This window comes from Lathamus discolor, chromosome 3 (genome assembly GCF_037157495.1).
Source record: "Lathamus discolor isolate bLatDis1 chromosome 3, bLatDis1.hap1, whole genome shotgun sequence".
NCBI lineage: Eukaryota > Metazoa > Chordata > Aves > Psittaciformes > Psittacidae > Lathamus > Lathamus discolor.
Genome location: NC_088886.1, coordinates 121,631,036 through 121,648,830, shown reverse-complemented (window position 1 = coordinate 121,648,830; position 17,795 = coordinate 121,631,036). Strand labels below are relative to the sequence as shown.

The following is a 17,795-nucleotide window of genomic DNA, read 5'->3' as shown; positions in this document are numbered from 1 at the left end:
GTGCCCTAAGACTGCCCTGTAGCGCAAGCCAAAGCAGGATGGCTGGGAGTGTCCCTTCAAAAGCACATTCCTGATCCTTGCTTCAGGCTCCCAGATCCTACCATAATTTCACTACCAGTAATAATAACGCAAAGATCAAGAGTCAGGCTCTCAAACTGCTCATGCCTCCCTCTACAGGTTAATTCCTTCAGACCCGAAGGCGCTTGCTAACCAGGGGCATCCAATAGCCGAAGTGATGCCATCTTGTGCTTTGGTCTTCAAAGGCTGATCATCACTGAAGATCCTGGCGTCTGTCTGCATGTGATGTCATTTGTATGATGGAACAAAGAACAGTGCTTGCTTAGGCTCCCTAAGAAAACAACACAGAGGAGTGAACATCAAGGAACTGTCAGTAAAAGGCATAAGTAGCTGCTTCAATGTGGAAGAGTGCAAGAGGAAAAGTAGGTTCAGAAAGAATATATGGGACATCCTCTCCTCACATGAGTTTAGGCTCCTTATAGACATAAATGTCTGTATGAAATGGCCCCTAAACTGTAAGAAAAGTTAAAAAAAATTGTTAATTATTCATTGAAGGAAAAAAATCATGAAAGAATAAGTGGAGAGTGGAAAAGAAGTATGGATGTCTTTTGGCGTGAGGGAGATCACCCGATCCCACTCAGTCTGAAACTGGTAGCAGGGGTCTCCATCCATTTCAGCAATGGCACATCTGGATCCATGAATACAAACAAGAAAGCTAAAACTAATCCACATTTTTTAAAGGATCTGTACAAGCAGGTCAATAGTATGAATGAAAATTTACTAAAAATGGCTTCAAAAGCAGCACAAAACAAGGCATGAGAAAAATTCAAAACTTCATGGGAAGTAAACAGTAAGACTTCAGACAGATTTGAACAAAAACCCCACCAACTCTAACACTTTATATAAATGGGCACATTAGACCTTTACTTAATCTTGCTGCAGCTTTGGTCAAGGGGCCTGTTGCATGCAGTCTAAAAGAAGTTGAAAGTCAGACCTTTGTTTCTGCACCACAGAACAACTCCAGTAAAAGTCAGGCATCACTTAGAAAATGCATTTATCCTGTGTGGCTCCCAAAACAAGTGTTAGTTGAGAGGCAGGAGGATGGGGAAGTTAGCAGGGCTATGGAGGAATGGTTGTGTCAATGCAGATAAAGCCACTGCGTCCAGAGGTATAGGTGTGTCCCTCAGGAGGTATTGCCAGCTTCGACTGTACTCCTTGTGCTACCTGATTGTGAAAGGTTACCACACTATCACTGGGACAAGCTGCGGCAAGAGAATGGAAAATGACAAAGGTGAAGTCATTCCTTTAAGTGATAGAGGGCACAAACTGTCGTACCATGTACGTGACCTCAAGCACCAGAACTCTATGAAGCAGTAAGGGGGAAGGTAATGAGAACTTTTCCTAGAGAGCTATGGGCACATTTAATGCCCACCAGGCAATGGTGTTTGAATTTATCCAGCCCTCCCAGAACTGGAGCCAGTGTCCTTGTGAATGCAGGATTCAGGCAACTGTTGCTGATGGCACAGCGAAACCAACGCCATGCTAATAAGATGCAGAAGTGATGACACTAAAATTCCTGGGGTTTAATGAACTGCCAGGACAACATGGGAGTAGTTCTATACAACTGCACAATATATGCACATAAATTAAGAGTAGGGATTTGTGCTTACTAATAGAAGCTGAGTCCTGATCCTATCAGGTAGCCGCTTTCCTTAGACCTGCCTTTTAAAACTTCAATGTATAAAGCAAATCCTCTTCACAACAAAAACACTCATGGACCTTATCTGAAGCCCAGCATCGATATTGGTAGCAACAGACTGAAAAAGAACAAAGCAGATGCTACAGATATTAGTCGAGTCATGTAACATGAAAGAAATCGAGAGGGTCAGGGGAACATCTGATTGCAGGAGTAAACCCAGCACCTTTTGTTGTAGTCAGTCATTTTAAACCCAATGCCCCTGCTATCATCTCTGGGGTCTAGCAAGCATGGAGGAGGTTCAGGAGCATTGGCCCTTGCATTAGAACTGTCCAGGGCATGGCTATCTGGTTCCCTTCTTCCCCTTCCCTCCCTTCATGCTCCTTTCACATGAAGGTGATCTTTGCCCCTGGGAAGAATAAGAGGTTTGACTCACCTGGGTCTGGCACTTGTCCATCATGATGGTACCCTGCACAAGAGTCTTTAGTGCCTAACTTGGGAGCTTCAAATCTATTGATTGATTGCAGAGCCTTACCTCCCACAGCGGAACCCCAGGCTGTTTGAAACCTTCGTTTAAATATATACTATATTGTTTCAGGTGTCCAAAGTTTTATTTTACTTCTCTAGTAAATATCTTCCCTCTCCCAGACGAGAACTTTGGGAAAACTGCTCCCACAACTCAACTTAAAAATCACCCTGCAGAGACCTTATGTTCCTCAGCCTAAATCCAGCCTTCAGTGTGTCTTGAGTTATGAGGTTGTCCAGACCACTAATAGAAGAGCAGGGGGATTTACACCAAAAGGAATAAACAAGCCAACAATAAAAATAACCATTTATCTCTTCTTCCTCCCCAGTGTCTCACTCCAGAGGTCACTGTGTTCTCTCATGGAAGCAAAGCTCTATAATGTGAGTTTAGGCACTTTAAGCTAAGTGAGGACTTGCTCACTTTCCCCTGAGTATGTTTGGTGGATTTTTAGTTTGCATTTTTCCCTTGGATAAGTCTGAGAAATAAGCAGGGGCCCCAGAAGAGAGCTGTTGGTCAGAAAAAAGTCCAGGTCAGTGGGGCACGTGCTTTGTGGCTCCCCACTCAGTCCGGGGTTACTCAGCCATTGTGGTAGGAAAGAAACAACCTCGCATCCTCATGTTCTTCCTATTTTGCATGAGGTTTGCTTACAATAGCCTCAGCTCAGTGGACTGAAAATGCAGGTTACAAGAAGGTACATCTAGCTCTGTGCAATCTCACATGCATCAAGGGCTCACCAGGCAGGTTCTCTCCATGCAGAAAGCAGCCTGCAGAGCCTAGCGGCCAGTTTATGAAAGCAAACCCCTGCCCAAGTCACTACAACACCATATTTTTCCAAGCAGCAGGTCCAACACCATCTAGAAATAAGTACAACAGTTTAGGAAGAGTGGGACAAACATCACTTCCCAAAAGCTTCCCCTTGCTGAGCTTCCTGTGGAAACCCAACTGCCTTGTAAAGATGCCGTTGCATGGGACAGCTACTGCCTTTCCTCTCATTTTGGTGAGCTCCAGCTCCAAATCTCTCCCTAAGATTATTCTGCAGACAGGATGAAGCATTCAACAGGGTTCAGTTTGGCTCAGAAGTTGTTTGGGATTGCCTGGGTTTTTGGAAAACACAGCTCCCACAGCTCAGGGTCCCTGGCTGCAGGGACATTGTGCAGGCTTCCTGCTGCCTTCCCAAGTTCTGCTGCTAAAAAAATAATACCCCTTGCACTTCCAAATCATACAGCGTGTTTTGTCAATGTCCACCGTGGTTTAAAGCCCCTCTGGGCTCCTGCTGGGGACATTATTTCTCTCCGAGTTTCAGAGGCAGCAGGGGATTCTTCCTGATTTTAAAGAGGGCTCCCATGGATCATGAATAATCTGTGACGTTCCTAACACAGACCTTATCCAGTTGTCTTGTAACACACAGAAGGGCTCACATGTGAAAGTCCAACTGGTAGTCTGAGTGACCTGTGAGCATTTTGAAGTGCTCTGCATCAGAAAGAGGAGATCTGGGAGGTCACCCAAAGAAACCACTGTGCACACAGCAGTTTCAGTACGCTTATTGGAAAATAATGTCTTTCTAAAAGTTTGCCAAACATTTGCTCATGTCCTTAGCCCTCAAAGGCTATACCTCAGCTGTTGTAACTCAGGCCAATGCATTTCTTCTTGATTAATACTACACAGCACACAGAAAGATGCCCAGTTTGATGTAAAGACAATCAAGTGAGGGACAGCACTGCAGCACCTTGCTTAAGAATCAAGTCAATGTCCTCCAGTGCTGTGAGCAAGAGGCAGCTCCCCTGGTCAGGCAGACCTTCCTCAGGTACCTTCTCTGTATACCCCACGCAGTATCTTCCCTTCAGGGCATCCACCCAGCTCTCTGCTCTTTTATTCCAGGTGCATATGGCCATTTCTCTATGGAGGACAGGCTAAGATAGCTTGCATCTGGGCACCCTGAAGCAGGTTGGAGCGCACCAAGCAACTCTCTGCAGAGACATGCTTTGTGTAGCCATGGCATAGGAGACACACTTTATCAGCTGTGCCTGTACCTCATCTAACACCTCCTGTTTTACTTTTTAAATACAGAAGAAGGGAAAAAAGATACTATTATTATTCAACACCCTAACAGAATAACTACTATAAATAGTTTTCAAAACAAGTGGGTGCAGTTTATTGGATAGATTCATACAAAGAAAGGACCTTGAAGTTCAACGGAACAAAATGCTTACTAACAATGATCACACATACGCATGAGCATATACAAATACACTACGTATCCACCATATACTGATTAATGAACTGAAAGATTAATTGTAAAATGGGTAAATAAAAAGCTGGAGAATCACTGAGTTAGAATGCTATATATGCGCTAAAAATGATTTGATGTATTTGTCAATAGCTGTAAAATATTAGACTCACCTTTGAGAAGGCATTTTGGCCGCAAAAAAGCCTTAATAACAACCTCTCTTTCTCTGCCACACACGAGTACATAGATCGTCATTTTAACAGTCTTCAGCATGGGGGTAGATCATAGGGCAAGAGTCTGAGGATTTTACTCCTCCTTTTGCCACTGGTTGATTGTGTTACCAAGGAAAGTTGGATTTCTGCTACATTTCACAGTTTCCCTTTTGTAAGTGGGATAATATTTCTTACAAGTTTTTGTAAAGCAGTTTGAGGTCTCGGGGAGAAAGCAGCTATTTAAATGCTCTATGTTATTATTTTAGGCCCTGATTCAGGAAAACATCTAAGTATATGTTTAAATCCTGCTGCTTTAATGGGTCGAAAACACCTACTTTAGGCTAAGCTTATATTGATGTGGTATTTCTGAAAAAGCTGCCATAAAACTTCTAATTATCCCTATTAAAAATAAAGCCTGTTGAAGCTTATTTAAAAGATAATTTCTAAAAGGGGGAGGAAAAGTAGCATATTAATGGCAGCTCAGCATATTGAAGCATTACCTTCCGTGTTTAGTTCAGATGAGAGAAGCATGCAGGAGTACCCATGCCTTTTTGATTAGATGCATGGAGCAGACATTAGGTCCCCTCCAAGGATCCTCAGACTTCATGGAGCTGGGAGCAGCTCTGCCTTGTCATCAGAACAAAAAGAAATCAAACTCTTTTCCTCAGAGCTGGGCTTCTTCCCCCGGCTCCCCCTCCCATATTTGTATGTATTTCAAGAGCAGAGTTGGGCTTAGCTTGCTCTTAAACTGCAGTTCCTGGGCGGACCCCACACACAGCTGGGCTTTAGTGGCTGGATCCGCCTTCCCGGCAAGCCTAGCCGGCAGCCTCGCAAACTCGGGGCTCTGGGCTTGACAGCAGAAATGCAGAAGACGGGCTGCACCGAGGGAAGATGAATTGGTCACCGCCGTGAAGCCCGGCTTCTGGTTGCTGGCAGGATCCAGAAAATGGGTTACTGGAGAAGACTGGGTCTGCTTCCCTTGCTGCTGCTCTCCTTCTGTGAGTACAAAAATGTTTCTGGTTAGGCAGAGTATGTTAAGCAACATACTCTGTGAGGTCGTTTATTTTTCCTTTCTCCAGCAAAATAGCTAATCTTTGATTTCTCCCCTGACAGCAATTAGATGGAGGATTGCAAATAGCTGAGAGTTTAGTAGAATACGCTGCTACGACTGCATCAGCTGTGTATTTCTCTTACGGCAAAGGGCGAGCGATTGCCTTGGTGGAAAGCGCTGCGTGCTCGCTTGAGCAGCTTGCAGATGTCAGTGTTTACAGTGCAAAAATATATATAGGTCAGCATTACTTGTTGGAAGTTTTTATTTTATTGAGGGAGATTAAAAGCAACTGAAGTGCACCGCTGAATGATCTGGCTTCAACAGTGTCCAGATGTGGTGATGTTTGCAGCTTAGAACTTTTATCAGCCCCGCTTCATGCACAGAATTAATCGAACTATTAAAGAAGGAAAGAAGTGGGGAGAGGGGGAGGAGAAGTGTCTTTGCAACAACATCTGGTTATTCAGCAAACCTTTCCAGCGCTTACGTAAAGATTTCTTTGTAATAAGTGCCCTGTATCAGTTTTGAGAGTGCTTTTTCAATACTGTAGATAAAACCCTTCAACAGCACTTGAAAATGTGCCCATCCATAGTTTAACTTCTCTGGTTTATATCTTGATGATTGTTTTATAACAGGGAATAGATTTGTATATAAGTGAGTGTTATATACACATCTCCTAAGTATGTGTGTGTGTCTTTCTGTATATACAGTGCCTATGTACGTGTATACACACATATATCCCTATATAGTATATATTTATATATTTGCATGGACAATGGCACTTTTTACAGTGAACTCTTTTACAAACACAGACCCGTTCCCCTTGCTGTGGAAATTCCAGTGCAACTGAGATTGCTTTTTGCTCAAAGCAATGAAGTAGGAGGATTATAATTCCAATATTTTTGCATCCAAGTGAAACAACTGGGGGCAGGGATCTGTATCTGCATTCACTTTACAGGGGTCCCTCTATCTACAGGAATAGGGAATGAAAGAATATGATCAGTTGGTGTGTAGGCAAATACAAGCCTTCCTGCAACTCTTGAAGCAAAGAGACCCAGATGGGGGGACTTAGGATGAAAGGCCTGGTTGACTTTTCAGAAAGTTATGGAGATACATAGAGTTCTTCATTGTAGATAATACCCTAAAGTGTGGCTTGAAATGTAGGACGCTATACTGATAACATCCTGCTAAATTAATCACATTTGGAGCAGAACTGAAGGAATTATTACAAGGTATTATTTAAAGCACAGCCTTGGGTTGTTTTTGGTAAGAAAGAAGACCACTAATTATCCTTCAGAAATACCTACTTTTGGAGTTATTTAACTTATGGCTTCCTTTTTCTGAAAGGCAAGGGTTTTAATCTGAAAGAAGCCAAACCAAAACATATTATGATTACTAAGTTCATCCAAAAGGTTACATGAGTGATATGATGACAAAATCTGCCTCTGTATGGGGAAGAAAAAAGTAAGCCAAAGCTTGCTTTCCAGCTCAACAATGATAGACGTCTTCTGGAGCTACATCCGCTTCCCTGAACATATAGTGCTAAGATTGACCCTACAGTCATTCTGAGGCAGTAAAGTGCCCTGGGATCCCACTTTGCATTGACTTTAGGGAGAAGGGAAAAGCAGGTTCCCCAAATTGACAGAAAGTAGATATCCAGCTGTTCTTCAAGCAATAAATCCCACAACTCAGCTTGGTGAGAGCAGCAACATCACTTATAGCACAGAGATTCAAGACTTGCCATGGCCCAGACTGCATCTCTCTTATCCCAGAATAACTCCATCTGAGCATCATTAGGGACTTTGCTGCTCTCCGTAAGAGTTTACATGAGAGCAGGAGAGATCCCAGTTTGTGCTCCACATTACCTGTCTCTATCCCTTTATCACTAATATGGTTGAGATCAGACAGCACATCTTGACTGCTTTCATCCATATGTGATAGAGAAAAGGACTGTAGACTGACAGACTGAGTTCACTGGAGTTACTGGATTTCCCCATTTTTCCCCGGCCAGCCCTAGCAAGGTTTCCAAAATCTACCCTTAAACTTCTCCGCAGTGGCAGTGGCTGCTGGAGGGCAGCATTTTTACATGGCTTTCTCAGCAGCAGGTGCAGACAGGAGCCGGAGTTGCACCACTGCTAACACAAACTCACACAGGTGAGTGGGGAATCCTTACAGAGCAGAGAGCTGGCATGGTTCTGGATTTACCTAGCCTAAGACAAAAAATTACAAGGATCATTGGGGATTGCAAAACCTGTCTTACAGTGCAGGGGCTGAGGGCTTTCAGTGTCTTTGGTTTGGAGAAGGAGCTGGGAGCTGAGCTAGGCATCATCTGTAACCAGGTCCCAGAAAGATACTTTCTGGCAAAAGGCTTCCTCTTCTATGGGACACAGGGAAAACAAGATTTACATGCTGGAAGCTAAAACCGGGTGCTTTTGTGTTAGAGCACAACACAGTAAAGTTGTTCCAACAGGTAATTACTCAGGCTCAGGATGTGGCGAATTTTTGTGCTCAAAGCCTTCAAGACTGCAAGACGATCTGCTCAGCAGACTAGAACCCATTCAGAAGCTATGTACTTGATATCAGGATTACTGTGTCGTGCACATGGAAACACTACAGCCTTAAAGTTAATAAACAGGAGTTTTCCTGCTCTGTTTTGTATCAGAATCAGGAAAGTCTCCCTTGTGATCTGTCAGGAATAGGGCTCAGGTCGGGACATGCAAGTATGGGGGTGAGTAAAATCTTGTCTCACAGAGACGAAAGCACCACAACTCTCTGAGCTGTTGAGACAACCTAAAGAACGTGAGCTAAGTGTCACTGGTGTGACGACAGCTCCCAGGGCATGAAGAGCCCCAGGAGCCCAGCCGAGTGCCTTTGGGCATTCAACCTCCAAAAGAGGATATGAAACTTACCATCTGCCAGGGCACGTAGCTCTTAGGAAGGGAGAGCTGTACCCCAGGGAATCTGCTGAAGCTCCAAAGAGAGAGAAAGAGGATTTGTGAAACAAGGGGAGGTTGCAGGTCTGCTGCTGCAAGTCCAGGTTGGGGTCTGTTTTCCCATAACTCAGTCTCCCATTAAAATGCTGGCTTGCTAAAATATCCTGACATGTTTTGGTGTGACTCTCCCGGACTCCCTTTGCCACTGTCCCTCAAGGCACTTTGATGGCTCCACAGAAAGCACATTCAAGGTGATATCTCTTGGTAGGTGGTGGCTCTCTGAAGCTACAGGCTCTTCCCTGCTTACACAAACCAGCCCCAGTTCCCGCAATGAGCCTCTTTGGCTAAATACATGTAGCGTATATAATTCATAAATCGTGACAGGGAGCTCCAGGGCTGTCAGGAAAACATCTCTGGCTTTTCATCTGCTCAAGAAGTCTCTGACCTATCCCAGGCTCCTCAGACAGCTCATTCAAGAAGTTGGCCTCTCATTTCTCAGGTCGCCAGAACTAAAACCAGGGGTCATACTGCCACCAAGCTCCAGCCTGCTCCTCAGGCAGGGGAGCTATTGGGACTGCAGCCCAACACCAACTATACACCCAATCCAGTAACATGGGGTGAAACATGAGCTAGTGAGAGCATGAGAGAAGGAAGAGGATGAACGAAGAGTCACCCTCCATTTCAAAAGTAAATGCATCCATTTGCGGAAAGGGGCTTTGCCTGTCCAAGGCTGAGCCGGAGCAGCAGAGCAGACCTCTCCTCCGAGGCTATGCAGCACATGGAGGTGGGTGCTGCCTGCCCCAGGACACATGGGTGTGGGGTTATGACAGTCCTTCTCAAGTGGCAGCATATTTTGCTTTGATGTTGTTTTTAAGGCAGCAAAAACACCAAGGAAGAGATTATCACCCTCAAAACAAACCAGGAGGCTGCAGGGGTCCCATGTCAGCTGGGTGTTGGTAGCTGGGTTGGAAGCAGGCACTGCATCCCACTGCCTGAAGGAGAAACTCGCCCATTCTACCATGAGGCTAAGTAAGAACAAAATTGCAATACATTCTCCAGTTAGGAAATGAAAGGGGAAAGCACAAGAAAAACCCTGACAGTGCAAACCTGGTGTCCTCTGCAGTGTTGGAAGTGGTGTAAGGCTCAGCAAGGAAAGTGATGGGCTATTTTGAATTTGCCTGTACACTTCTCCAAACCTGATGCTGCAGTTTCAGCCCCTGGTGCAAGTTAGACTAACTGAAGCTGGCAGTGTACAGCTATATCAGATTTATGAAAGCAGGCATTTCCTCTCCCCTTGCATCTCCAGCTTTGCTCAGGCCTGAGAGGGGCTGGTCATCATTAAAGCTACTCAAATCTGTGTTTTTGTGAGGGGCGTTTCAGAGGAATGTCCTTTTTGAAATACAATGCCACGGATCATGAAATCAAAACACACTATTTTCTAACAAACCCAAACCCAAACCTGATTTTTAATGGCGTTTCACTGGTGTTATCACTATTAATGATGGTCACAAAGACATTTTTGTGTACTAGTAGTAAAAAAGTTCAGCCAGCTGCAATCACATTTGTTGCTCCCATTAGCAATGGAGTCCTGAACAGATGTATCCCACACATTCACCGAATATGCAGAAAGCAAACATTGGCATTAAAAACAGGTGACTGGGGGCTTTTATTCTGAGAAAGTATTCAACTCTACTGCCTGTCCTCCACAGCTTTATATTGTTTCATGGTTTGTTCTGTCGAGCTTATTTCCTCGGGACATTATTTTCCTCTCCCCTTAGTGATAACTCTTTGCAATAACATTTGCTTTCAGCCGGGCTGCACAGTGTTGCAGTTTGCTATAAACTAATGAACTCTCCCATAGATTGTCGTGTTTTCAAGGAAGCGCAACATCTGATCTTTTTGTTAAAAAAAACCAGTCCCACCAAGGAGACAAAATCAGCAGCTCCCACACACTTTGCTCTTTTCACATCCAATGTTTAGCGCTGTGTGCCAAGTGAAAGCCTTGCGCTGGAAGGGGCCTCCATGTGGAGGGGAGATAACACTACTGATGGCTGCTTGCCTTATCAAACCTGTGGATTACAGCTACATTATGTCCATGCTGGACCCCAACTGTGGGATAACATTTCCTTAGGGATCTTCAGGGGGAAATGAAGGGGTGGCTGAAAGCCGTCTTGGCCCTGCTTGCATGCACACCCCTGAGTTCAGAGATGACTGTTGTGATCCTGCCTCCGGAAAGGGTCTGTAACCTCCACCAGAGTCATATTTCTTGATTGTCGGTTCATCTTTATGTTACAGCCCATGCAGGGCTGAATCTGTCTCCTGCCAACTGCTGGTAGCTGTTGATCTTTTAGAAGTGGGAGAGCCTGTTTATCGTGCAAGCCCCTCTGCGGCCCACACTCCCACCAGTTATGCTGCTGCAGGACTTACCCTTTCATGGAGCTGTTCCACTGCAGTGTTTTGCTTCCCATTGATAAGCCAGGAACACGCCTGACAAACAACAGCTGATTTATATACAAATGCATCTCGGCATTGGGGCAATTAATATATCCAGCTGTACACCACAGCCTGCCAGTCTGCACCGAACAGAGGACTATCGCCATGTGGATTCTAGAAGCTCCGAGGATATGCCTCAGCCCAAGTGTCACCCTTGACTAGACAGGATTATTTACATCTGGATTCAATATTAAAATAAAAAAAACATATTAAAAAGAAGACCATTTCAGCATTTGCGGTGTGCGATTTGCAGCGATCAGCAGGAGCAAGCTGTAATGGGGAGCTGATGTGCTGTTCCAGCAGTGGCAGCTGCTGAGTGTCACTTTGCAGAGTCCTGCGCTCCAGTTCAACCCATGCCTTGGCCACGACTCATTCTCCGCGTGGTTGAAGCATTATCATACGCTCTGCCTGGGCCTGCAGCAATATCTCTCACCTGCCCATGCTGTGGATGGAGATGTTCCTTTCAGGTCCATGTCATTTACTCTTCACTGGGCATGAAACTCCAGCCCTTCAGGGTGAGCAGAGGTCCAAAGAAAGCTCTGTCCAGCAGCTTCCACCCTGGCTCCAGAGTCAGTGCTGATGATATCAGGTATCTGAAGGCCTGCTTTCACTCAGCCTGCAAAGAACTGTTGTCCCTGACTTGCAGCATATCATGGCAAGTCCTCTGACCATGTCTGGTCAGAGCCTGGGAGCTCAAGAGTCCATGTCTCCAGGGCTGTCACACCCTAATATGTGCCCTGTGTGCAAAGCAGTGCAGGTGAGCTTGTGCCAGCAACTGGAACCAGTGCAACCATGGCAGTCAGCAAACAGGGCTGGTTTATTGTCCAGGTCTGGGGTCTAGGCAGGGCTGAGCCCTGAAGCAATCACCTAAGGTGACACCAACTGATCAGAAAAAAGTCATTTGATAAGGCATCTCGTTGCCCCAATATCTGAGCATCTCCTAATCTTTTCATGTCGGTGGACAGTAAACAGTCCCTTCAACACACCTGTGAAGATGTTCCCTCTGGGAACAACACACTTATGTTGCTGCTTCTGGAAGGCCCAGAGATATATGCCAAAGTTACTGGCCTGATGGTTGTTACATGCCTTTTTTTTAGATCAACAATGTGAAACTCAGATTTTGATACTGATCCCTTCTCATTTTAGCCATCCCAAACCAGAAGGCTTGACCTCAGTGCACTGTGTACCCTATCAGAAAGATGATACTGCCAATATGAATTCATACTGTGCCCAGCACTGGAAATCTAGAGAAGAATTTCTTCTCTTCTGCAAAATCAGGAAATCAGACCCCTTCCTGGAAACAGTTCTTAGGAGTGCCATGACCACGTATGCCACAAAGGTCTTTACGACTAATGCTGGGATAGATATTTCTTTCGAAAGATCCATTCCTGTTTTCAGGTGGATCTTTAATAAGATGCCACTCGTGCAGGATGAATGCCCATGTCCTCTGACAATGTTTGTCAGAGCAGGTCACTAGTTAACACAGCTGGGACACAATGAAGAACATCTGTCTGATTTTGCTTGATAAAACTTCCTGCCTGGGAGACTGTAGACACTAACACCCAGTGTGGAAGTAACTGAATCAGCTGCATAAAGCATTTTTTCCACACTAGATTTATCCCAAAATTAGTCCAACCAGTCCATGATAGCAAACAAGACCCTTCTTCTTACAATGGGAAGTGACACACAGAGCCATAAGCAATGAGCAGTTGAATGAATCATCCTTCTTCAAATAGACCCAGGGTACAAGTGTCCACAGAAATAAGACCAATGAATCCCCTGGGAGCTCAGTTCCTGCCATGCTTTTAATATGTCAAAAGGCAGTCAGTTGTAGAAAATGGTCGCAGACATTCCCACCAAAGGGGATTCCCACCAGAGGCAATGTTTGGCTACAGATCTCAGCTCACATTGAGCTCTGGTTTTGTGTATTTGCCCTGTGCTCACCTGTCTGCGAATAGCATCACAAGTGGCCAAGCTTGTTTTTCTCACCCATGCCAGGGCTATTACCTTTGTAACAGGCTGTGGCTTGGGAAGCAGCTTTTGGGCAGCAGCATTGCTTAGCGATATCCAGACTGTAACACCTTTCAGGTGGTGTCCTGGGGCAGGATACTGACTTGAAAAGACAACGCGCCACTGCAAAATCATGAGATCTCAGAGTGGGGGGTGGCGAACAGAGAACATTTCCCTCTTTGTCTGTTCCTCCATCCTAGAGCAGCAGCTTTGTCCCACGCACCTCATCCCCTGGAGCCACTGAGGCTCCCTGGAGCTGAGCTGCAGCACTGACCAGGGGCTGGGATCTGCGGAACCTTCACCTGCAAGAGTGATCCCTTGAGAGGTATCACACAGATGTGCAAGCGCCTGTTACTTTCATGTATAGAGAAAATGCACTTCAGGCCCTGTCAACAGGTCTCCTGTTCCATTCCTGCAAAAATTCCTTTCCAAAATCCTGCTGCCTCTGTCCTACCATAGATCTCTTCTGCTTAGAAAAACAGAAGATATTCACATTGAATTCTACTCTATTGGACAGTGCTTTTTGGTAAGTTAGAACACAAGCTCCTTAGAAGATATTTTTTTCAAGAGATTGAGAAAGAAGTGAAAAAGAATGCACCATTTATTTATACGCTAAATGCGGGACGCTTTAGGAGAAGCAAGAAAGTTTGTAGAGTCTGTAACCCAAGCTAGGTTCAAGTTCAAGTTCCCTCTGACAGCACAAATTACTTAATTGCTGTTAGAGCTGGTCTAAATGAGGGCAAAACTCATAATAATTTTAGCAGACATAAAGAATGGGCAGTGCTGGAACAACCTGATGACAGCACACGGACAGAGAAGTAACAGAACATGTCTGTCCCAGCAGCACGTCGCACAGTCCCTCGCAAGCCCCGCTTTTCTTTGGGAATACAAATAATGCAAATGCAAAAAAATCAAAACTACTCAATGAGGAAAAGTCCACCCGAGACTGGAAGAGCCGTTCCAGAATAACGTCTCTTTGTGGGCTCATGAAAGTCCTTCTAGCAGATGGTAAATCGAACGTGTGCCAGGAATTTCAAACACTCCTCCGGAAGTTCATGTAAACCATCAGTAAACCATTTGCACTTAAAACAGAGCGAACCCTGTTGCCCAAATGTGACCCAGATAATGTTTCTGACATGTTTACATCTTTGGACAATACCTTTAAATTTCAATTCCATCTTTTCATGGAGATCCAGGATTCCTGCAGAGCCTGAACAATATACACAGAACTGAATTCCAGAGTAAAGCGTGCTGATAAAAGTAAAGAAACCAAACCAAACCAAAAAACCAAACCTGCTGTATAGCAGTTTACTTGAGTTGCAGTAGTTAAGACAGAGCAATGTCTGCAACCAACTTCCAGCTCACTTGCTTTTGCTGTTAGGTTCATTGCTGCTGCTTTTCAAGGTAGAGAGGAGGACTCCTGTCTCCTCTATCTTCCTCAGAATAAGGTGCAGAAGCTGCTGTTAAATAGGATATAGGATAGACTGTTGGCAGCTCTGGAGAAACAAGAGCAACAAGAATTATGGCAACAGCATTGTGGAGTTTGTTGACTCTTACCCTCTGCCTTTCAGCTCCCAGACCTGCAAGTGCTGTGAAATCCTCAGCAATTTATGGAATAACTTGCAACAAAATGAGCTCAAACCACTGGTGCGTGCCCAGGCTGTGACTCCTTCTCCCAGCCAATGTGGGAGGAAGGCAGAAGGGACTCATTTTTGAGACCAGGCTTTAGTCAAAACTGGATCACTGCAAAGCGATCTTCAAAGGGCTGAAATGTCAGAGCCCCCTGAAAACATGGCATGCGAATCCCCATCATCAGAAGGCACTTTCCATGGGGGACATGCTAGCTTAGCCCTCTACAAACTTCACTGGCAGCATACGCACACCACACGACGGCATATGCTAAAGCATCGCTTTACCCTGCAAACCCCCCGATAAGCAGAGGCACTGGCATGGCTGCTAAATTTGCTCATGAACATTGTACACAGCAGTTTCCCCCCCTCCTTGGGCCTTGCATAAATTTCTCTGCTTTCCACCCTACACAGAGAAATAGCACGTTCCCCTCATGCGCCATCTGGGCTGGTGGGAGCTGCTGTGGCCGTGAGGCCATGGTGTGATGCTGGTAGAGTAACCACACGGGACTGGATGTATGCATAGCTTTTCCTTGCCTGAGCCCCAGCTGTGGAGTTTTGTCCCTCCCAGCCCCCAGACTTGTTGCTCAGGCTGTGCTGCTGGCCTGGCTTACCATATCAGGGCTTTTCCAATGCTGCACTTGGAGAGGAAGAGCAGGAAAAGGTGCAGAAGGTACAGAAGAGAAAGGAATGGGGGCAATAGGTTCAGTGAAAGGACTCATTGCCTGCAGAGATCTTGGGTTGCACTTTGAGACACAGGATGACAATGGGACTTGGTTTGCATCATAGCTCCTCGCATTTGACTTTCATAGCCCAGTACTTAAGCAGCGACCTCCAAATGCCTAATGGGATAAGTACAGTTATTATCGGGCAATCTCACAACTGCTTTTGTCTGTCAGGGAGGTTTTTGCCTGGCATAATAATGGTTCTGTAGGAACCTGCTATAATTACTGAGCAACCTGCGACAGCCAGCACACACTTGGCACTTAGGAAATGAAAAGATCCTGTGTTAAACTGCTGTCCTGTGTGACTTGAGGGACTCCTGTGCTTCAACTCTCCCTCAGGCCACCTTTTCAGTGACAGATGCACAGCATCCCTACTCTCATCCCAAGCGGATAAACAGGCCTTCAGAATGGCCCCCAAGCCCCTAACTTGTGGGTTCTCTTCTGGTTTTAGGACAGCTTTGCTCATTGAAGGAGTCAGCACAAGGCTACATGCACATGGAGCTGTGAACTTGCCCACCAGCATCCCCTTCAGGGTTGTCCTGTTTTTCTCCCTTAGGACCCATCATCTTCCCCTGGGATCATGGCTTGGTACTGACATTCTTTTCAAACAGCAGCCCAGCAAGTGGCAAATGCTGTTACATGATCCATCAGCCCAGCCAGGTGTGATTCAGCAACTCAGCTTAACTTGGATTTAGCTACTTCCCTGGGTGCCTTAGAGGTATGGAGAAAACCAGTGCAAATAACATGCACCTGGGTAACCCCCAGCCAGTGACTTTGCTGATGTTTCAGTGAAGAGCATCAGCAAAATAGATGCAGAAATACACACAACATCTTCAGACACTGCTGAATGTTTCAAAGACAGTGAGAAAAACAAATTAAATAGTGCACGGCCACTTGTGTTTCATCTAGTCTCTGTTCCTCCACCTTCAGCTCAGCATCTCTGGGTGCAAACTGGTGGTAATAGGAAGGATGTTGTCTGTAACACCAGGAAGAAGAACACTGCTGAAAGAGCTTGAGTTCAGAGTCTAATGGGAGTATAGTTTTTGCCTGACCTGGTGCTCCTAGTCCTTCTAAAGCTGAGCAAGGGCAGAACATCGTCCCCATCATGTTGGGCTGGGTCTGCTGGGCTTCAGGACCTCAGGTCTGCAGTGCTGGCTTGCTTTGCTTTTCAGACTTTGATGTTAAACTTTCTTTGGTGAGTAATTTTCACGTTTGAAGTAGCTCTTCAGCTAAAAGGCAAACAGTATGCAAGCATAACATGTTCCAAGGAGCAACAGAAGTCCACAAAGATGCTTAAAAATAATTAAGTGAAATAAACTTTATCTGAATAGCTTCTTGGGAGTAAACGGAGAGGATTTGCTTGTAATGCCCTGTCATGTTGAGCATGCAGTTTTTCCATAACTCTTTTCTAATGGTTTGCATGAGAGCATGGATGCAAAGCAGCCGAGTGGAGATGGGGAAGATCCTCCAGGAACTGCTTTGCATGTGGAAGTTAATTCCAGTTCAGCCACTTCAGAACATGTTTTCTGTTTACTTTCCACTGACACGGAATCAGCCGCAGTTGCGTCGCATGCGGGATTGGTTAGCCAGTTACATAATGCTCAATAAATCCAAGAGAAATAATATGAAACACATCACCCACTCTAGGAAGAATAACAGTACCTCAGCCGGTGTCAGCAACCCACCCGGGCCAGGCACCGGTGAAGCATCTGAACCGATGCTAGGGGGATGAGGGGTTGTGCTGCTGCACAGTAGATGTGATTAGGAAAAATGCTTGTGGTGTGTTTAGAAGCCTTGAAGACAGACAGATTGCCTGGACAGACCGTGTGTCATGGTAAGGGTATATCAAAAAGCAGAGCTCTCACTCCTGCGAAGAGGGCAGCTCACCCCATCCCACAGGGCAAGGCAGGCACGTGCTCGCGCACCCAGCTCCAGCTGTATCTGCTGCTCGTGTAGGGCATTACTTCACCTCATTAATTTTCCCCTGAGTACTTTGTAAAATCAACGGCCCTGTAAACAGAAAGAGCAGGATTTGGCAATTAAACTATTTACCACAGAGTGTTTCCTCAGTGGTGGCGTGGAGGAGAGAGGATGCTTTGCTGAGGTGTCAGTGCTGGTGCCCAGGGAGTGAGGAGGAAGGGGGACAACCCAGGATGGGGCTGCCAGGCTAAACACAAAACAGTGGTGCTGACTTGCACCCAGAAGAGTAGGGTGTGCAGGAAGACAGCAGCGCGAGTGCCCCAGCTCTCCCAGGAAAGCTGTCCAACCCACAGAACCAT

The 17,795-nt window shown here is 45.6% G+C and overlaps 1 protein-coding gene across 1 annotated transcript in view; it reads left to right on the top strand.

Annotated features, from left to right (window-relative positions):
* Positions 1-5,483: 5,483 nt before the first annotated feature.
* The window catches only part of LOC136010344 (TGF-beta receptor type-2-like), a 33,305-nt gene continuing 20,993 nt past the window's right edge, over positions 5,484-17,795 (top strand). The window contains exon 1 of the mRNA XM_065671383.1: positions 5,484-5,677. Within this exon, the coding sequence (XP_065527455.1) occupies positions 5,626-5,677 (52 nt within the window). The 5' untranslated portion in view covers positions 5,484-5,625. The remainder of the gene's footprint in view (positions 5,678-17,795) is intronic.